A 22066-nucleotide genomic window follows, 5' to 3' on the forward strand; every position below is an offset into this window, starting at 1 on the left:
TTTATTGTTTTGTATTGCCTCAGTGAATGGACGTGTAAGTTTTGCAGAAAAGAAACGAGGTTTAGATTTTATTTTTCTCCCTCTCATATGTACTGTATGCACACACACATTGTGATTGTCATCCGGTATTAAATGAGAGGATGCTACTTGAAGGATCATCCCACCCTAAAGCTTTGTGCATCACTTTCAGCCAGTGAAGACCAAAAAAAAAAAAAAAAATGCATTTAAAAGTTGACATCTTTATTATAACAGTTCCACATTGAAATCACATACAAAACACAAAAATATACATAAATAGAAAACAATGGTCCCAAGACACTTTTGAAACAGTCTGAAAACGCTTTACAAAAATATAATACACAGCGACTCCCCCGTCAGCAACTCAACGATGAATAAATAAAAATAATTAACAGGGAAATGTACAGCCGGGCACTTTGCAGGTCCACTTCGATATCAGCCACGTGTTGGGAAATGAAATCAAATCTAAAGTCAGTTCTGCTGTAAGTGTGGCTGAGAGCATCAGTGCAATATCATTTAACATTTGAGCGGTGATTCCCCTTAAAACAAACAAACAAAAAGTTACAACGCAACATGGACACAAACTGAAAGAAACGCTACGTTTGCACACTGAAAAACAAACTCCTGACTCCAGACGTGCAGACGGTCTGTGACTCTGCATTCCTCCTTTTCCACAGGAAAGAGGCAAAACGTTCGGTGTGTGACGGCAGACACCTTCTGCCCTGAAAACTGCACACTCAGCAGAAAACCTGCAGCCGCTCGGCTCCGGCAGAGGGAAGCGACTGTCTCAGGAAATTATATCCGATCCTCCCAGGGAGTCTGGAGCGCAGTTTGATCGATGAAAACAAATTGAAGTGCTTCATCTCTGCAAATCCCAGCCCAGAAACAGGCCGTGGGAGTGAGAAATAAATAAGTAAATAAATACATAAATAAGAGACAACAGGTCCAGAGCTGCAGCAGCGGTCAGTCTGTGCATCATCACTTCATCTGGAAACAAACTCCCGGGCGTCGCTGCCGCCGCTCTGCTCAGCCAGCGGAGCGTCTGCGTCGTCCTCAGTCGTCGCTGGGCCGCCCGTGCACTCTGAGGCGGTACATGCACGTGTACACCTCGTGGCCCCAGTTGGACAAAACCTGCACCTCAATGATCTGGAACGCGCTGCTGTTCTCCTCCTGCCCAGGACAGGGAAAAAAAAAAAAAAAACAACAGTGTTCAGACAGAACAGCAGGATGACAACAAACATCCAGCAGAATTTATTTGGTCTCATCCTTCATTTTCCGATATATTACCACTTTCATATTACACTAAGTAAGCAGGTTTCACACATTTTATTTTTTTTTTAATCCGTTATTACCTGCTAAAAAAAAGCGTGTGGGCATTTACATTAGCAGAAAGTCTGAGTGCATATTTCACCTCCAGGTTAACTGGCATCACAGTCTTTTGATTGACTGAAACGCAGCGTTTTCTCATTCAAACCAACTTCACCATGAACAGAAGCGAGCAGCCAGTCCAAACGACTGATACCGAACACTGGCAGTTTAATACACAGGTTACAAATCAGCATGAAATGACCTCACCTGACTTCAGCTTCCTGTGAAACAGAGCATCTTAAATAGTGATGTCATCCTGCTCTAGTGAGTGTGAATGAAAAATTCAACCAATAAACCCTGCACAAAATCATCCTCTCATCCACCTCATCCCATCAAAATAAAACGGTTTCTCTCCCAAACTGGTATCCTGTTGGTTTTCACATGTGAGTGATCCTTCCCTGCACCACGTCCCGCCCAAACTTCTTTAAAGTTAAACTGAGGTTAGGATTACCTGTCTAAAATGTAAAGCAAATTCTTTATCATCGCACCTGTGCAGGTGACAAATTATCAGGTGACCTGTTTACACCTCTGCCGATTGGAGGCACAGCCTGAAATGCTGGTAAACTTGTTTAATATTGAGCTAAGAAAGTTCCAGATGGTAGTGGGTTTTAGATGGAGGCTTCTTCTTCTGTCGCTATTTCTATGTTTTCTCCCATCGATATCCTCCGTGATATTTAAGTCTTTCATTAGCTGAAGGCGGACTGCAGTCTCTTGGCTCTTGCTGCTGTTCGCCCTGCCGTTTTCCCCGCTTGCAGGTAACCATAGCAACAAAGACGCCACAGAATTCCTTGTGAGTCGTTCGGGGAGTTTTCCGACTAAGGTGGTTACATGCCCCAATATTCCGGTTGGAACAGGAATATTCCAGGGGGCTTATTCAGAATTCTCTCCAACCGGAATATGACCTTAATCGGGTTCGGTGCGTGTTTACATGACACGTGCGCAACCGGAATATTGCGAATATTCCGGTTAAAACAGGAATAAGGTGTGCATGTAAACGTGCTCAGTTTTATCTGCCTCTGCGGCGTTTTCCTGCTTCAGTTCAGCCGGTTTGTCCAGGAGAGAACGATCTGTCCATCTAACAAGAGCATCCGACCGGCTACAAGAACCCAGGCCAAAACACAAGGCATTATGGGTAGAAGGAGGCCAACTCAAGTGTGGACTGATGCTCATATTCGGCTGTTTGTTCATGTGATCTTCACTGCTCTGCTCTTTGCTGCTCTGTTATTTCATATTCGAAATAAATAAAATGCTCAATCAATCAAACTTCTGGCAAAAACACACTTTACTTCAGTTTTCTAGATTTTTTGAGACTTGAAAAGACAAAATACATTTCCCAGACCTTTGAATAAACTACGTATTGTTTTTGTTTTTTTATGTAAAAACAACACCACATCATTAACTCTCTGTAGTGAGTGTGTTTGTAAAAATAACAGAATAACAGTGGTTGCTTACAGAGACGGGGAAGGTCTGCAGCGGCTCTCCGTGCTCCTGGTAGGTGTAACTGCCCAGCAGCTTCCCGTTCTCCTGGTTCTCATCATCCAGACCCTGTCAGCACAACACACACACACAGCCACGTCACACACACAGCAGCTGCAGGGCCCAACCACAGAAACTCAACCACTCAATTATTAAGAAAATTTAACCATGACTTTGACTTGTGTGTGTCTTACGTAGATGGTGAAGTCTCTCGGGGCGCTGCGGAGCGTCCCGCTGGGTGCCAGGGCTCGGGGGATGTGCTCCAGAGTGAAGGCGGTGGGGACGATCTTCATGGAGAGGCGGATCACCAGGTAGCCTTTGAAGCCTCTGAAGGCCCAGCAGTTTCCTGGATGGACGTCAGGCTGAGGAGGAAAACACATCCTGAGAGTCAGAGCTGAACGTTACTGTGACCTGTACCAATCTGTGGCCGGGACGGTCCCAGTACCTGGATGACGACTCGAGGCGACTGGGAGAAATACCAGAGAGGGACGCCGAACAGGCTCATCAAGGCCGTCTTGGTCTCGTACGTCTCCGAGCAGCGGGTGCTCAGGACGCTGCCCCCTGGAGGACGACAGGATATCATCAAATGATAAACACTACTGGAAAACTCACCAACCACCAAACACCAGTCAGTGACGGTTACAGGTGTGCCTCTGTCTGCTCTACCTGCCACCTGAGCAGCTCACCAACCTCTGTTTCAAGCTTACTCTCTCTTTTGAAATTCAGACGGGAGAGTTTGAGACCTTTCAGCCAGTGGGGGTCAGTGGGTGGAGGAGAAAAACAAACAAACAAACAAACAAAAGACAGCGCACGGAGAGAAGGCTACATTTAAAAAAAAAAAAAAAAAAAAAAGATTTCCGACTCAAAGGCCACCACCTCAACCAGAATTAAAATGTTTTCAAAGCTAGGCCAGCAGAGGGAACAGCTTGGGAGTTCAAGATAAATGATATTTGTTTGCCTCTTGATCTGTTACATGAACCTGTGTTTTACAGCAATAAGAGTAAAAGATCCTATGTGAGGTGTTTTGTAGTGCACTTCCTGTCTTTGAGTTTATTTTGGGGATGAAGTGCATCCTGCACACAGCTTCGCTGAAGTTGGGTCTCAGTTTTGTTCATAGCAAAGCTAACACACCGATTTAGCCATGAAAATGTGCAGCACACTGGAGCTACGTGATGAGACTGACTGACCTCCAGACTCCAGAGCGTAGTCGGCCATGCCGGTCTGATCCTCGCTGAACAGACGTAGCGCGTTCTGCACGATCTGATGGACGTCCTGTAAAGGAGGAGAGATTTCAGAGATTTCAGCATAAATCTTTTTGGATGGGAGTGCCAGACAGAAACAGACGAGTTAAATATTCAAAAGAGAGAGAAAAAAGCAGCTGCAAATACAAACTGTACTGCAGAGAAGCATAGTTTCAACTTCAAGCATTAACGTTGCCCCAAAAAATATTCTACTTTAATGTGGAAGCAGCGTAGACTATACAGCTGCTTTCACTGAGGGAGGGAGGTTTCTGTAGCTGAGTCTGACATGGAGGGAGAAAAACATGCAAAAAGTACAAAATACCACTCAATATTCACAAGTTTGACTCAAATCAAGCTCCCACAATAATGACACCTGTTACCATTTGTAAAAAAAAAACAAACAAACAAACAAAAAAAAAAACTCCATTGGTTCTGATAAAGTCATCTGAGCTGCCATCTTCTTTATGGCTTATCAGATTTAATAGTTTAACAGTTTAATACATGCAGTCTGATCTGATACTGCTATAAATAAGTGTTCACTTCCTCATTCTGAAAAAGTCTTCATCTCACCACATCAACTTATTCTCTCAAATTCACATAATTCTCATGGCTGACTCATATCAGGAACATGGGGGCCGGATTTTTTTTTTTGGTAGCATCAATATGACCCCAGTCGACACCGATATTTCAGGCTACTTTTTTTTATTATTTAAAAATATGTTTGTTTTTTCCCCTTTTCCCTCCAAAACATTTCTGACATCTGTGTTGTAAAACAAGGAGATCTGTGTTGTAAAACAAAGTGCACGTGGTCCCGGCCTCCTACCTGCTCGGTCACGGCGGCCCCGGCGTCCTGGGCAGCGTGCAGAACGCTCTGTCTGACCGTCTCCTCGCAGGCGGTCCGCTCTGCACTCTGCTGCAGCTGCAGGCTGATGTTCTGCAGGATGCTGAGCTCCAGAGAGGCCAGCGAGGCCTGCAGGTCGGCCGCGCTCACGTAGCGCTCCGACAGCCACCGCAGGAGTGAGTCCGGGATCGCGGCGGGGTCTCCGGACGCCTCGGTGCCCGTCGTCAGCTGGTTGCCGTAGAAAAGAGCCCGGATCTCCTCACGAACCTGAGCTGAAACCCGAGCTGAAATCTGACGGGAGAGAAGAAAATGTTGGGAGAGGATGAAGCTTCAAAATGATTTGAAAGAGATGGTGCAGCAGCCGACAGTGACAGAACACAGCATAAAATAAAGCCAGAACAACAGAATATATATATATGAAAAAAAGTAAGGGTTGTAAACACAAGCAAACAACAACTCCAACACAAGAGATAGAATTCAAAGTTAAAGTATGTTTTAAATTATGGTTACAGAAGAGACTGCGCAAAATAAAAAGAGAACTGCTAAGAAAAAGGACAACTGCAGAATGTGTCCAGTGTATGAAAAATATGAAATATTTTATAATTTATAATTTGGTGGAGCCGTAAAAATACCAAATGTTTCCATGCCTGGGGGTTTACCACAGCCTCGAGGGAAAGACACACTGAGTGTCTCGATTTGGAAAAGATTCACACTGAATCCGTGGTTTCAAATAAAGCAAGAACCCCTGTTATAAATCGTTCTAAACACCTCAGCCGACTGAATTCAACACATACAAAACTGAATCAAAACGGGCGACGCAGCTTTAAGATTCCCATGAACTGAAGAGTTTCAGTGTGTTCTGAGCGGAAAATGGCATGAAGCAGGAGTGAGTGTGTGTGTTGTCTGTTCTCTCACCGCCTTCTGAACACCGTCCAGTCGCTCACAGCGGTCTCGACATCCCATAAGCCCCTGCAGGTCCTGCCTGACGTTGCCTAGAGCCGTCTCCAGACGCACAACCTCAGCCAGCAAGGCATCGTGGGACTCACGGTCCACACCAGCACTTAAAACGACACAAAAACAAACAAAACAAACAAAAATAAAACCTTGAAAATGTTTTCTGCATCATCATACATATTCAACAACAACCGTTTAGCCTGAATGAAAGCAAAAGCTGAACTAATACCTGAGAAGACGATCATGAGCACAAGGTGAAGCCACACTAAAGCACCCAGAGTCACTGTGACTATTATTAGATTTTAAGATTATTACTATTGTTCATTTTACACAAGCTTGACATGTTTTATGAGGATTATGAGCACAGTTAGGATTCATCTTTCACAAATAAGATCTGGCTGAAACTACCTGTTTATAATCTGTATTAAACACTAGTGAAGGTTTGATATACATTTCCTCAGGTTTTTGTCTTCCTGCAGGAGCTGGGAACCAGAAAACATCTGCAGAATAAGACACAGGTGAGGTGAGACAGGTACCTGACTGGAGCTGGAAGTGTTGTGGGCGAAGCTGCAGCTGCAGTAGTGGCCTCCTGTCGCCGCTGCACCTCCTGCACACAGACAGGACAGACCGTGTTAACAACTCTCCTACAACCTATAAAAAAACCTAAGTGACTCCATTTGTAGTACCGCATATCTGAGTTAAATGGACAACCAGCTGTTAAGACATGTAAATTCGGTATAATTAAATCAATTAGATGTCCTGCCTCTGTTTTAGCTGCCAGCGTCTGCAGCAGAAGTTCCAGTTCAGCCAGACGAGACGCCTGGCTCTGCTGCTGCGCCAGGTACTGATCCTGAGTCTGTGACAAGGCAGAGAGAGAGAGACAGGAAAATACAACATAAAAGATAATGCTAATATACTAATGACTACTACTAACAATAATAAGCTTTATTTAAACAAGAGCAACACAAAATTAAGGTAAAATCAAGATAAGGATAAAAAAGAAAAATAAGACATACAAAAAAATAGAGAGAAAACAGAAGAATGTAGAAAGATAAAGACAGTAAAACAGAAAGGCAATAGAAAAAATATGTAAAAATAATAATGAAATAAAAATTATGATAAAAAAAAAATTAATTAATATTACAACTACAACAATAAAAGCAGTAATAAATAAATAAAATAAAGACAACATTACATAAAGGCAAGTCTATAAAAATGGGTTTTAGGAAGTGATTTAAAAAGGAGTAACTGATTCTGTGAGGGACTGTTTACTGAAAATGATACTACATGATAAAATACTACATGAAGCTGACTGAAACTGAAAAAACATCGCTAATTCACGTCACACTCACAGGTCCAATCTCTTCCCTCCTGTCTCCTTTCTAGCAGTTTAGAACAAGAGATTAAAACCTTTAACATATCTGGACTTAGAATCAGAAATATGCAAATTAAAGAATGGTCAGAATTTTCATATTTAGGTCTCAAAGCATTTAAATGTAGGAAATGTTGTGTCGACATTTGATATCCACTGCATGTTCCCTAACAATCCCATGTCTCTGTAACATTAAACATCAAACCCCCACATTCTGACCTGCTGCCACTGCAGCCTCTGCCGGTCCAGCTGTTCTCTCAGGCCGGTCAGTCTGTGGTCCAGCAGGTCCGACAGCCAGGCCTCGGTGCCGCCGCCGGGGCTCTGTGGGAGAGCGAGGTGCTGCTGGAGGTCCTGGTACATCTGCAGCAGCTTGTCGTGCCTCTGCTCCGCCTGCCGGCCCCCCGCCTCCACCCGCTCCCACAGACCGGCCAGCCTCCTCTCCAGCTGCAGGAGGCGAGTCGAGTCTGCCCCCGCTTCTTCCTGCAGAGAAAAAGCCATTTATAAAAGGTACTGATCTAAAAAACAGTTTACGTACAGAGTCACATAGAAGCAACAGATATATAACTACTGCAAACATAAAAAGAAAAACAAGGGGAAATAAGGTTTATTTTTTTACCAGAAAGAGGCTCACAGAGCTAAATACTAATTACTCAATGAGATTTTTGGCTTTCAAAACTCATTTTCCAACCTGTATGTTTCTGTGTGGTAAGAAAAACTCCACCTAGTGGAGTTTCAAAATTCATGAAAGGACAGACAATCAGACAATATCCCTTGTAATTCAGTGAGACCTACAGCATATATTGTTAGAGAAAATCTTGAAACCCAGTTTGTCAAAAAAAAAAAAAAAAATTAGACCTGGAGAAGCTTCACCACCATGCAGTGTCTGACCCACCTCGACTCGCGGCGCTGTTTCAACCAGCAGAGGAGGGAACGGAGGCTCGACGTGGGTCTGCAGCTCCCTGGACTCCTCCGGCTCGCTCTGTGAGGAGGTGAGGGAGGACAGGATGGGGAGGTGGGGCAGAGGCAGCGCTGCCCTCCACTCCGTCATGTTGATGGCTGGCAGGACGGACAGCAGGGTGGCTGGTCCCCACCAACACAGGCCTGAGGAACAGGAGCCAAACACACATCAGCTTGTCAGCCTTTTATCGAGTATCAGACAGCGGTTATTATAGTGATGTAATATGCTGTTTTGGTTCAAGAGAGTACAGGAGAGAGTGGGTGGGGCTGCAAACATACTTGCAAAAAACTTTCATTCATTGGTCAGAAATATATACTGGTGAAAAATGTAAACAAACCTTTCGTAAACAAACTCTCTGTGAAATATTCCAGTTCAAAATAGATCTATAAACTACTGTTCTCTGTAAACACAGTGTTTTTGGTCTAGGTAATACCAAGTTACCATTTTCAGCAGATCCGGTATCATGGTTGTGGCAGTTACTTTGTAGAATTATTTGACTGTATTCAGAAATTCAGATTTATCGGAATAAATTACATTGTTAAAAAAGTGGCTGTAGTTCGATTATGCAAGTCTGATTCTAACTGAGCAGTGCAAAACCAGTCCAGCAGCTCTATTTTGAGCAATTTGTAATTCTATAATCTCACTGTTAGAGACTGAGCATACTGCAGAACAGTAGTCAAGGTGGCACAAAATCAAGGTATGACCTGAGAAGACAATCTTTAAAGTGATTGCTTTGGTTTTTACATCAAGATGCTGTGTTAAGTTCAGAAATCAGGACGTGAGCAGAACGTGTGCAGACTTACTGAGGAGGAGGAGCAGTGGGAGGAGGAGCAGTAGGCCTGACAGGAACCTGCAGGACATAAAGCAGAGATGGGACAGATGAGCACTGAGGACAGTCAGAATAATAAATCAAAACACATGCAGACATTTTGCCTCTCAGTCTCCAGTGCTGCTCAGTCGACTGCAGACTAATCGCATTGCGGTGACTCATACGTCTAATGACTTGAGACACAATGTGACCAGCTCTGCTTCCTGATTTTTTGAGCCGTTATTCCTCTTACAACAAAACTGGAGATTACTTTTTACATTCCCGGGAGGATTTATCTGATCCTCAGGTCAAAGCTGAATTAGGCAGAAGTGCCGATGCTCTCTCTGGAAGTCACCGCAAAATGATTTCAGGCTGGAGAAGCTGGACTCGTGTTTGCTTTGTTTAGTCAAGATTTAGAAAGGTTTGAGCTTGAGCCTGCTGAGTTGATACTGAACATCCCAGTGGAGAACTGATTCACTCTCACTTTAATGAAAAACTGAACGCATCTTTCTCCACCTTATGTTATCACGACACTGTGGCCAAAACTTCTTTGAAAGAAAGAGAGAGAGAGGGAAGGAGATCCAATTTTCAATAATATCTTTTTGAATGCATTAATAGCCATATAAATAGACTTACAACATAGAAATATATCATAACAAATATACAGACTTACCGAGTCACGAAGCCACGGTGAAGCGATACAGAGCCAAACACGTGATGCCATCTTCTCCCCAGCCACCTGAACGCGTCACCCACTGCATCCCCTACATGCGCACACACACACACACACACACACACACACACACACACACACACACACAAGCAGAGGATTAGTGAAAGTGGCAGGGTTAAGGAAAGGTTAAAGGAGTTCACTGTGGCACATTGAGAAGATTAGGGAATTAAAGCCATCGGGCAGCTGAGGAGGACAGGTGGAGGGAGGAAGAGAGGAGGGTTATCGAGTTAGTTGATGAGACGAGGCAATGAACCGGGTTAGACTGCAGCCAGAGAGACATCCAAACAGTTATACATGTGTACCACGTGTGTACCCAGAGGTGTGGGGAGCAGACCAGGGGGTAAAGAGCATTCAAAAAAACTATACATTTACATTTAATGAAGGAAAAAGGTTAAAACAATCTGACACAAACACAGGAGACAAAATCCAAGACAAAGACATGCTATGACTCGGCGAGGAGAGAGAGAAGAGAAGCAAAGTGAGGAAACAAGGCGAAGACCAGCAAACAAGCTAAAAACTAAAGAAAAAAGAAAAGAAAATGTGGATGTTAACCTTTAGACTGGCCAATGGACCAGAGTGCACAGAGCAGTTTCCTGCATGCAGGCCAGGCTGATGAACCGGCCGTCTGAGCCAGTGAGAAAAGACACGAAACTGAGGAGGCAAACAAGTGTTACAGACGGGAAGAGAAAGAATACGTCAGTTTAGATGCCATGGAGGAAACACAGTGATTCACTGTGTCTGCAAAGTGTGTGAATGCATTCTGAGTCGATTTTGGATTTGGAGTCTCAGGTTTGGCCAGCCAGCCAAAGTCAGGTTCATCAGATACATGTTTTTTTTATTAACCTGTAAAAGCAGTAGCGCTCCACATCAACCCCAATAAGCAGAAGGCCACTGAGGACCATGACGATGATGAAGATGAAGATGAAGATGAAGTGACAGCAGGCATCCCTGAGTGTTGCTTCTCTTTGCAGTCGTCGCCTGTTGGTAGCAGCAGCGTTGGAGTGAAATGGAACCAAACAATATCAGGAAATAATGAAAATACTTTTCGATAACTCAAAAATAGGGATGAACCATGTAGTTAAAAAAAATATAAACAATATTTGTGCTACCATTGTGACAGATCTTGCAGTTGAAATATGATTCCCAATTTTTGCAGGAATGGTAAATTTGGTGTCAGAATTTTCATTTCATTTTCAAAATGCTGTTATTTTTTCTGGGTTCGGTACAAAACAAGTTTTCTTACATGTGGGGAACATGATTTGTAGGCCAGGGCATCTTCATTTATAATGGCACTTTGTCATCCAGTTTACCTTTATCCAAAAAATTGCAGCTCCTGTGATATTTTACACCTGGCCACACTGATCAACAATATTTCGAAAGGTTGGAGGAAAAACAGATTCCAACTCAGAAGTTTAAAGTTGAAATGTAAATGTAAATGTCTATTTACCCTATTTAGGGAAAAAAGGCAATTAGCAAACTAGCAACAACTGAATGGAATACAAGTAAAAAAATAAATAAATAAATAAAAAATAAAAAAACTACTTCTACTATGACTAAAAAAAGAAACTTCCATGCACTTACAGCTGCATTCATAATTATTAAAATTATATTTAAAAATGTGATCAGTGTTGCTTGATCAGTGTCGGCATTCTTGTGTTTAAATGTTTAAAAGCATGCAAACCCATGAAACCTGAGGAAATTCAGAAAGATGGTGAGCAAATTAGCAAGAACGGACCAGAAAGTTACAGGTAATAAAAGACAGAGACACATACAATGAATTCTGTTAAGAGGGTGAACTAAAACCTTTCAAAATTTAAGTCTGCAAACGGGCTCCTGGTTTTCAAAGGGTTAAAAAAAATCTTGCAAAAATAACTTGTGCAGGAAAAGAGAAATATAATGCTAATACTTTTAATAACAACAATAATAATTATACTTGTCACACTGGCATGTCACACTATCCCATTTCAGAGCAACTTCATGCATCAAAGCAGGTGTGTGAAAGTCGCTTGTGAAGTGGATTAAGTTTCTAATTAATCATTTAAGTGCAACAAATAAATAATTGGGACATTCACATGTTCTCAGAAAAGTTGCAGATGACCTGCATTGATTTCTTCAGCAAACACAAATGTTCCCGGCACTTGGTGCGGGGTGGGTGTTAATGCTGGACACTGAAAACATCACGATTCAGCCAAAACAACATTACTTTTAATGGACAGAGAGAGTGGCAACCATCCACTTTGTACTCCTACACTGTTTTTTTTGTTTGTTTGTTTTTTTTGGTTACACCTCTGCTCCTGTTATTGGAGCCCTGATTTTTCTCCTCCGCAGCAGTTTATCTAAACAGAGAGAGGCCATGATAAAACACGCTGACAAGGGAATAATTTGTAATGATGAGGCCACTGACAGTCAAACTGACAGTGTGAATATACGTCCTGTTTACACAACATACGATGGAGGGGTGTGTGTGTGTGTGTGTGTGTGTGTGATTTTCTCCAGCACTACTCACACAGAGATCCGTTCAGATTGAGCTGCGTCTTGCTCGCTCCCGACTCCTTCAGGTTCATGACTCGGCAGTATCTGGAGTGAGCTGCAACAACAGAGAAAACACACACACACACACACACACAGAGTCAGCGACAAGGCTCTGCTTCTCCACTTCCTTCCTCTGAGCTGAGGACGAACACACAGACCAGAGGGTGTGAGGGAGAGACGGGGAGCATTTGCATTTCACCAAGGAAACAGCCAAAGCAAAAGGGCGGCGGCCCATTTGTTTGGGAGGGAAACACGGCGGCTGAGCGCTGTGAGGTGACGGGTGACAGGAAAACAAGAAAGGTGAACACCGAAGAATAAAAAGTAAAATCTCCAAATTCAGCCAAACGCTGCAGGAGTTTGTCCTTCTGGTACTCCTGCAGGAACCGAGGGTGTGAACATGGTGGGAAACTTTCTGTATCTGGTTCATTCACACTAGGGATGGTAACAATCAAGAAGAACATCAATTATGTTAGCCATGATCGATTAATTCATTATATAGACATGAGACCCGCACTTGTTCATTTACTTTTCAATAATATGGTGTTATCTGTATTGTTGCATTGATTGATGATTTTTATTAAAGGCTATATTACAGTAGGAAAGCACAGTTTTGTGTGCCGTCTGTCTGCTTCTCAATACTAAATGTTTTAGGAGTGGAGTCTTCATATCAGTCATCATGTGTCTATTCTGTATCTTGCCCATCCATCCATTCAACTATTGAATAAAAGATTTGATAGAGGGAAAATTTGGGGGATTTTTTTTTTTTTTTTTTTTAAATTCTCTATTAAACACACTGTGGCTGTGCTGAGAATATTTCTAAATGACATCAGTGGATTTACTTTTAGTAGTTAACTTTAATAGTTTAGTTAGGCTAGTTAGCTGCAGAATAGCAAAAACAAAGGCACCAAGCAACAAAACAACACCAGAAATGTGAAGTAAATTGTAAAGTCAAGTTTTTACATACTTTACATATTATGTGCTTTAGGGTAAAAATTTCCTTTAAGATGAACACATCGTGAAACCTAAGTGTATACATAGTTCAGAGGCTGACATGCAGTGTAGAGAGGAGGAGACTGAGGGAAGATCAGCGAATGATTATTGTCAAAACCCAGCGCTGATCCCACGTGGAAGGCAACTGTTGAAGAGCAGGAGGAGGAAGGCTGTTTGAAATAATTAGTAATAAATAACAGATGCCAGATAAGTGGAGGAACTGAAAGAAGGAAGCTAGAGTGATGTCAGAGGGAAAAATGTGGTGTTAGTCATTCACAGTGAGAATAAACACCTGAGTAAAGAAGAGAGTCCTCGTAAAGTGCAGACTCTGTTAATATCACTACCTCCGTTAACCATTTTCCCATCGTCTGTATCAGCCTCTGTCTGGCCCACATGGTTGGAGCTGGGCAGGGCGACCTCTGCTGCCTGTGAGGCTGCAGTCTGACAGGCCTGGAGGACCAGAGTCAGCAAGGAGCAGACAGAGGCTGCAGCCGTCCTGCCATACAGGAGGACTGACTCCAACAACCACTGCAGCTCACCTGAGGGGGGAGTCACACTGAGTGCAGGTCAAATTTAAAGAAAAATTAAAGAACATGTTGATTAACTAACTCCATCCCACATTGTGATTTCAGATGCAGACCTTTACTTTGCACCACAGTGACAAGGATTCCTTGGCAGAGTAAGAGATGATTTGCATGACTTTAAACAGTGTCAGACAGCAGCAGCAGCAAAGTTCAGGTGGAAAACACCTTGGTTCTTTATTGCTGGAGGTCGTAATTGATAAAATTGCCAGGTTATGCCATTGCATCAAATCCAAAGATGTTTGAATTAGAAGGGATGTGATGGGAAATGTAAAGTGGGGCAGGACAGCAACTTGTTTTCGTCCACCAGCCACAGTGACTTTTATTTTAAAACTTAGCAGATATTTTCACGATTTGATCAGCCAGCAGGAGTTTTAGATTGCAACAGATCTCCAAAGGATGGCAGCTCACCAGCCACTGTTAAACTTTACCTGCACTTGGCTGGTCACTGCTGTTTATTTGCAACCACATGCAGGTTAGCACCTTCACCTGAGGCACTGATGCAAAGAAAATGTGGAGCTGTGAACTGATCAGTGTTTCCCACACACAGACAAATGTGTGTTGGCCCACCATAATGTTGGCCTGAACACCACAAACTGATTTCTTTACTGTTTATAACCATTTAATATTTCATGCGGAGCTTTCATGTACAGTTACAAGCAACGTCGATTTGCTCTGTATATTGTTATCATTATTATAATTAGTATTATTATTGTTATCATCTTTATAGCAGTCTTTGCGATATTACTGCATGTCTTCTTGCATGCGTCAGTCTTCCACACCTCCCTACTGCCACACACACAGATCAATATTAAATATTCTTTTTGAAGTTAATACTTTGGCAATAGCAGAGTTCATTCACAAGGCATGGACCAGAGGAAAAACAATGACCGATGAGATGTAGGTTAATAAATGACCTGTTTTTTGTCTGGGCAAACCAAGCAGGCAAAATTACTGCTCCACAATTTTTCGAATCCTCTTGATAACAAGAGATTTAAAAAGAGAATTAGACAGTAGTGGCATACAGAATTCAGTTTGTTACAATTGAGAAATCAAAACCCATCGCAAATTGTTTGCTATTACACACGGTACCTTTCTCTTCATTAATTATTATGTCAGCCAGGTTGCGTGTGTATAATTTTAAGTAACAGTTACTGTGTCTGAAAAATCCTGTGAGGGAGGGGTCCTCGACCAGACATGAAAATCACTTTGCCGGCCTGAGGGAAACACTGAATGTTGTTCATGGTGAGAGACTGAGCCCGCTACCTGCAGCGTCATGATGTTTCCTCAGCAGGATGTGGTGGTAAAACAGAGTGAGGACGTAAAACACAGAGGCTGCAGACCTCCTGCTCACCGTGACACCGGCGTCCCACATGGACACCAGAAAACCTGATGAGAACCAGTCAAAATTACTTCAGATTCTCAATCTCCACCCCTGAATCACATCCATTTCTCCAACATCTTCCTCTTTCTCCAACATGTTCTTGTTTTGAGGAAAGAAGAAACGTCTCCTGAGCTCTCAGTTCCTTTTCCTTTCTTGGCTCTTTGCTATCTTCTACCTTCAGGCTGGAAGACATGATCTCTGGATAAAATGCTTTTAGTCCAGTAATTTTAAGCCAAATAAGGGGTCAACATCAAACAAATTGCAACAGAAGCAAACTCAAATGATTTTGTATCCTCAGTATGTCCTGAGTGAGGGGGAAAAAAGGACCCAACTCCAAACCTCATCTCTGCAATGATAATCACTAAAGACTGGTTTGAAGTTCCTTCTTCCGTAATGTTCATTGGTAGCCTAAATGGGTTCCATTCAGACCTTAATGTTCAGTATTTGCCTGTTATATGTCAACAGGATTGATTACAAGATTTTCACCTGGCTATACCCAAGGTTTATATCTGTTGTAGCATTTATGCAAATTAGTGTGTACATGATTCAAATATGCATCATTTGTTCATGTCAATAAACAATTTCAAAAAACTTGCAATACATTTTTTATTTGTCTATATGTAAGTAATCAACTCAGCAATTTTCATGGTGATACCTAAAGGTTAAAATTTTTACCCTATTCACATGAGAAAAAAAAGGTAATAGGCGTTTGAATGGGATATATTTTGGGCTTTTTCGAAACCTTCCCCCAGTGGGATTCTTCGGGGCTTTTTTTCCCTCACTCAGGACATGCTGAGGATACAAAATCAGTTGAGTTTGTTTCTGTTGCAATTTGTTTGACCTTGAGTCATAAAATGACTGGACTATTTGTGCAGAGAGCTCTCCCTATGGAGAGCGTGGTGATGCTCAAAAATGTAAAATTTTCAAACGTTCATCTATTATACAGCTGACCTTTCAAATCCTTGTGTTGTCTAGTCGTTCCTTGCTGTTGGTTAAGATTTCTTTCACTCTCAGATGAGAACTGAAAGTCACATTTTCTGGTGTCCGCTGCTGTTACTTTACCCAGAAGAGTTTGAATGGCACTGAGCTCATCTGGCCAACTGAACCAAACTAAAGGAGGAATCCCTCCAGATTTCAAATACTTGGCGAGAATGCACCCTTTATTAATATCACGTCTCAGCCCTGGAAACTTTTAAAATCACATTTGTGCATCAAAGCAAGTATCACCTCATTTTTTGGACTTCAGTTACATTTTTTACACTGTTCCCACGACCTAAACAGTGCAGCACCTCACCTGTCCTGCTCTTGCGGCTCTTGTCCCTGCAGTAGATGGTAGACGGTCCCGAATCCCCCGCCCCTAACCCGGCTGGGCAGGCAGCGAGGGAGGACGAGGTGTATCTAGAGGATGAGGAGGTGTATCTGGGGGAAGGGTAGCAGGCGGAGGGAGCCTCCTTCCTGGTGTGGTGTGGGTCACAGTCTTTGCAGTAGAACCCGTTCACCGTACAGTTCTGGCCCTGGGCCGCGTGGCTGGAACAGAGGTCATCTTCCTGTCCAATCAGAGTGCTGTTGGTCGGGACGGCACTGGGCTCGGCAATGAGCGTGCTTTCTGTCAGCAACACAGGGATAAAGCACAATTAAACACTTGGGTCACTCAAAATAATTCAACATATTATATTATTTTAGCACTGTTGTGGGACAAAAACCATTTATCTCCTAAATGAATTTTGTGTGGGAGTAATGCATCAGTGGGACCTGTTCCAAAAGGCTAAATAACCATTTTGGAAAAATAAAACATTACCTGAAGTTCAAAATATAGAGTAGAGCATCCAGAATCTAGAAAATCGTTTTGTCAGCTGAAGAACTGAGGCTACAGACTTCTTAAAAAGTAGGGACTTGTTTTAATGCCATCTGCCATTTGGTAAGAGCAGCTGCCACAGTTTTCAAACAGTGGATATTTCATTTTGGAATAAAAACTCTTCAAGTGGTGTAGAAGATCCCATAAAATGGCTCACATGATAAAAGTGGAGCATAAACTCACCTGTAGGATCAACATCCTGGTCCAACCCTGCAAATGATTAAAAGCAATAACATTACAAGTGTATCAACACAACCTGTGTTCCCTCATTCTGTAACTTCTGATCTTATGTAATGTGGCCTCAGCCTGAATGATCAAATACTGAAACATTAAAAGTGTCAGGCATGCTAACAGGGCTATAAATCAAAATAAAAGCACATAATCATGCCACTATGTTTATTGTTATAGCAGGACATTTCATACGATTTCTTGCATATGAAATCAGTGTTTTGTTGGGCTGCTTTGTGTTCTGCTCAAGGGCTACATGCCAGTAATGCACATGTAACTCTGCCCTCTTTAAGCATAACTATATGCTTAAATACTTGAAACCCAAATGTTTCAATTTAATTGTTTATCTTCACATTTTTTTTTTTTTTTAAATAAGAGTGTGTGCTGAAAAGGATTCCTGTTTCTGCCACAGTATCGCATCAGATATTGAGAACTTTGGCAATTCACTGGAACTGATAATGAATACAAAAATCAGATATTCTACAGCTGAATATTATTATTCCCACCAACAAATATCCATCTATGGGAAATGACAATGGCTTTACAGCTAAATAAAGTAAACCTGTGGACAAATGTAAAATGGAATAAGCTATTTTATTCTAAACGGGTGACTGGAGAGCCTGGAAAATGACAGAGAGAACGTAGGGCAATCTATATTATGTAATTATTTTAAATACAGAATTGTCTCTATTTCAACCACACAAACAATGGAAAGAGATGAATTGACAAAATAAACTTCATATGTTTCATCCATTTGTGTCTGACCCCAACCACACACACACAGAGGAATGGGAATCAAAAAAAGCGCGGACCCCAGAAGCTGTCGACCAGCGTCCTGTCCTGGACGGAGGACTCGTCCAGCATGGAGGAGAGCAGCGAGGCGTCCGAGGCCACGCTGTGAAGGCTGCTGTTGTGCAGCGGCGGGCTCGTCTGCCTCTGAGAGCTCAGGAGGAGAGACTGGGAGCAGGAAACAGAGCGCAGCTGGGAACGACGATGGGACTTCACTGACCTACAGGGAAACGAGGAAAAGGAGTTTCCATTCATGTTTTATCCAATGCATTACACTACATGTATACTTTACATTACAACCAACCATCTTTCAAAGAATAGCAATACTTGTTGAGATTTTTGGGTGCACATGAAGACAACAGAAGAGCTGAAGACAAAAATAAACCAAGCAGGCTGGTCGCTGCGATGGATTTCAAAGCTTAAGTTTCAAGGTTTGGCAAGTTGATTTTCACACGGCAATAACCTGAATGTAGACGGCATGTTTTGGGAAATGGTTAGTAGAAATGTAAAGAGTGTGTATAGTGTGGTGCATAAATTAAACATGATTATAAACTCAAATTGGATAAAATGTCAGTTTTTGTATCTGTCCGCTCTAAAATGAGTATGAATTAGAGGTAGACAGGTTGATGCTGCCGATGTTATGGCAGGAAATCTTTAATAGTATCTGTGTCATTGTTTTTGGAAAAAGCTGTTGAGTTTTGTAACTTGTACATTTTTGACGGTTTGAGCTCCCCAAAACAAAACAAGCCCCTCGATTCCACAAACGTGTTGGGGTGGAGGGAGACAGACTGGAAACCTATTTTGGATGCAATATTCCTTTAATTTGCTCATTTATCTGACAATAAAATTCTTTGGTTCCATGACTGTTACTATAATATCAGGTGGATTTTGAGGACCTCCAGCTGACAAAACTTACCTGGCAAGTTGAGAGCCAGAGGCTCCAGCGCTGAAGGAGGCGCTGCTGCTGGGCAGGCTGCGGTCCAGCAGGCTCTCGTCTCCAAACGGAGCAGCAGTGTGGAGGCGAAGGCTGCGTCTGGACATGACCGGAGACTGGAGAGCCGGGACAGTCCGCTGCTCCCTCTCTATGTCCAACGCCGCCGGGGAGTAGCTGGAGCTGGAGGAGGAGGAGAGAAGAGAAACAGAGCGGGAAGGAGGAAGAAGAGGAAGGAAAAAAATAGGGAAAAAGGGAAAAGAAGCAGAAAGATGACAAACCAGAGGAAGAATAGGTAGAGAGAAGGAAAGAAATACGAGTGAGAGAAGAAAAAGGAAAAGGAAGAGACCATAATTAACATTTGCACTGCATCTGTAGCTGTTTGTCTGCCAGTTTTTTTTCCTGAGGTGTGTTCAGTCTGTCCAAGATCAAGTGTTCAGCCTGATCTTGGGCATTTTTAGAGGAAGGAGGAAGGAGGAAGAAGGAAGGAGGAAGGAGGAAGGAGGATGAGTTACAACATCAGGCAGCGTTCAAGCATCTGGCTGATCAGCTGGGACAGAGCAAATCAGGCATTAAATGTTGCTGTTCAGGAAAAATCCTCCACATGCAGAGCAAGACAACATCCACTCTTACCAAGTTTCAGCGTTCAAACAGCCAGCAAAGCAAAGGAAGCCAAGCCTGACAGCTGAAGCCATGTGCTGACAGCATTTCTACTGATAAAAGACTGCATTATTATTTACCTGTCACCATGCAAAATCCTATGCCAATTTTGTCTATTATGTTGTCCTCTAAAACCAAAGTAGGGAGTTTGGCCTGTGGGGGAGAAGGAGTGCACTTTATGATGCTTCAGTGAGAGCAAAAACATCTTGTCTTTTATTAGTATAATGTCATTTTGTTTTATTGTTATTCAGAAGGATATAAACCCTCTCTAAAAAGCAGCAACAGATGCCAAGTCACATACAACATGATGAATTCACCTTCTTCCATGAGGTCGGTGCTTCCTAGTGCCGCAGTAGGAGACAAATCAAAAGGAAACACACCTTTGCACCAAAGCAATAAAAGAAAAATAGGCTAAGTAAGAATCATGAGGTTTCCAACAACGCACAAATTGGAATGTATTATGATTCCAGTAATATTCATAAAAATTGTTGACCTCTGCAGCACGAGAAAGCAAATAAATAAACTGTTAATCTCGTAACCTGACTTGTCTGCTTCTGTTGTGCCAGTTTCCTTCAACATTGTTAATGATTGTTCCTCTGAGGTTTGTACCTGTTTCCTTAACTTTCCTCAATGTGAGATAACTTTTGTGGTGCCTAACTGTATGTAGTGTTCTGCTCTGATTGCAGTGCTCGTGTTGTATTCCCATGTGTGCTCTGTCCCAAACAAAGAGCAGGAAAGAGCCTGTAATATCCCACAAACAAACAATGGACACAGCAGAGGACAGGAAAAGGGAGGAAGAAAAAGAAGACAGTCTTTATGGAGGGAGGGTTAAAATTACAAGATGTAAACATGGAAACATTACAGCAGAAGGCGAGAGGATCAAAATATTCAGGCAGCTGAGACACTGGCCTGGCATCCACACACACACACACACACACACACACACACACACACACACACACACACACACACACACACACACACACACACACACACACACACACACACACACACACACACACACACACACACACACACACACACACACACACACACACACACACAGAGGTACAGTAAGTGACTGTGGTATTACAGCTCGCTCCATATGCCCACTCAGATGTGGCCCAGATTATAACAGAGCTGAGTTTGTCTTTCCAACATGCACCAGGCAGAAACTACATCAAGACAGAAGCACAGCTTCGCTCACAGCTGACCTTTGAAGCCAGCCGACATGTTTCCTACAGAGAGGCAGACAGCAAACGAAAAGAAAAAACCTTCAAGTAAACCGGCTGCCACATTTAAGCTTTACATAGCTGCAAGCAAGAAACAATTTAGATTTATTCTTGTTGCTATAACGTATTTTTTATGTATTTCTGAGGTCAGTAATTTTACTTTAACTCGTGCATGTTTGACTGAATTATGGTGCTGTGCTACGCTTTTAAAAAAGTTCATTTGTGCAAATTTCCTGCATTCTCCATAAGAACTTCACAGAGAGCTGGTCAAACATTACTTTCATTTATGATTTTTCTTTACTTTTAATGTTTCTTTTCTTTTTTAAATAAGAACAGCCCAGTTTGTCCTCACTAACTTTTACTGCAATTACATCATTAACTCTGGTGTTTTTTTGTTTTTTTTTTACTTGAAGAGTCATTTACACCTGTAACTTTACTTCTAAGCAAGGAAAACTTCATCTAAGTAACAAAAGCCGTGTTGAATATTTCACTTCTTTCCACCTCTGGAGGAAAGTCGGTCAGCAGTCTGATTACACACCGCTGAACAGAATAAATCCCCGTGTCCTTATCAGCTACACACAGCCCTGACTGTTTAACATAACCCACATACAGCATGAGCAAACACAGCCGAGCCTGCTGCTAAAACACACACACACGCACACACACACACACACACACACACACACACACACACACACACAATAACAGTTTAAGTTAAAGAGGTGATACACACAGGTCTGTCCAGCCCCAGCTCTCCAGGTGCCCCTCTCCGTCCGAGGCGCTCATTCCAGCAAGAAATGCCGCATACCCACATCACACACACATATACACACCATTAACCCACATACACACCATTAACACACACACACACACACACATCCAAACCCACATTCACACCATAAAAACACACACACACACAGAAACTCCTGTAGCAGCGGGACAGCAGAGGCACCTCACTGCTACTTACAGTACAGTCTAACTGCTGCAGCAGTCACTTCCTGTTAGCACTGTGGACAGTGGAGCTGCTTACACACACACACAAACACACACACACACACACACACACACACACACACACTCACTCCTCCTTCCCTCCTGCTCACTGTTCCTGCCAC

At 42.6% G+C, this 22066-nt stretch overlaps 1 protein-coding gene across 4 annotated transcripts in view; it reads right to left on the reverse strand.

Moving 5' to 3' along the window:
* Positions 1–219: 219 nt before the first annotated feature.
* Positions 220–22066, reverse strand: part of sun1a (Sad1 and UNC84 domain containing 1a) — a 29628-nt gene continuing 7781 nt past the window's right edge. For 2 of the 4 annotated variants that reach the window (XM_030077455.1, XM_030077454.1), the window contains exons 2-21: positions 19045–19242; positions 18152–18348; positions 17295–17321; positions 16551–16862; positions 15139–15261; positions 13636–13830; positions 12276–12356; positions 9710–9800; positions 9032–9078; positions 8163–8371; positions 7490–7750; positions 6662–6754; positions 6435–6505; positions 5860–6004; positions 4927–5235; positions 4050–4134; positions 3308–3423; positions 3057–3224; positions 2839–2931; positions 220–1188 (exon numbers count right to left, since the gene is read on the reverse strand). In XM_030077455.1, coding sequence (XP_029933315.1) covers positions 1072–1188; positions 2839–2931; positions 3057–3224; positions 3308–3423; positions 4050–4134; positions 4927–5235; positions 5860–6004; positions 6435–6505; positions 6662–6754; positions 7490–7750; positions 8163–8371; positions 9032–9078; positions 9710–9800; positions 12276–12356; positions 13636–13830; positions 15139–15261; positions 16551–16862; positions 17295–17321; positions 18152–18348; positions 19045–19169 — 2865 coding nt within the window. In that variant the 5' untranslated portion in view covers positions 19170–19242 and the 3' untranslated portion in view covers positions 220–1071. Of the gene's footprint in view, positions 1189–2838; positions 2932–3056; positions 3225–3307; positions 3424–4049; positions 4135–4926; positions 5236–5859; positions 6005–6434; positions 6506–6661; positions 6755–7489; positions 7751–8162; positions 8372–9031; positions 9079–9709; positions 9801–12275; positions 12357–13635; positions 13831–15138; positions 15262–16550; positions 16863–17294; positions 17322–18151; positions 18349–19044; positions 19243–19799; positions 19873–20036; positions 20100–21684; positions 22002–22066 lie in introns of those variants that run through there. The other 2 variants (XM_030077453.1, XM_030077456.1) reach the window with 2 other exon arrangements.

This window comes from Myripristis murdjan, chromosome 19, assembly GCF_902150065.1.
Source record: "Myripristis murdjan chromosome 19, fMyrMur1.1, whole genome shotgun sequence".
NCBI lineage: Eukaryota > Metazoa > Chordata > Actinopteri > Holocentriformes > Holocentridae > Myripristis > Myripristis murdjan.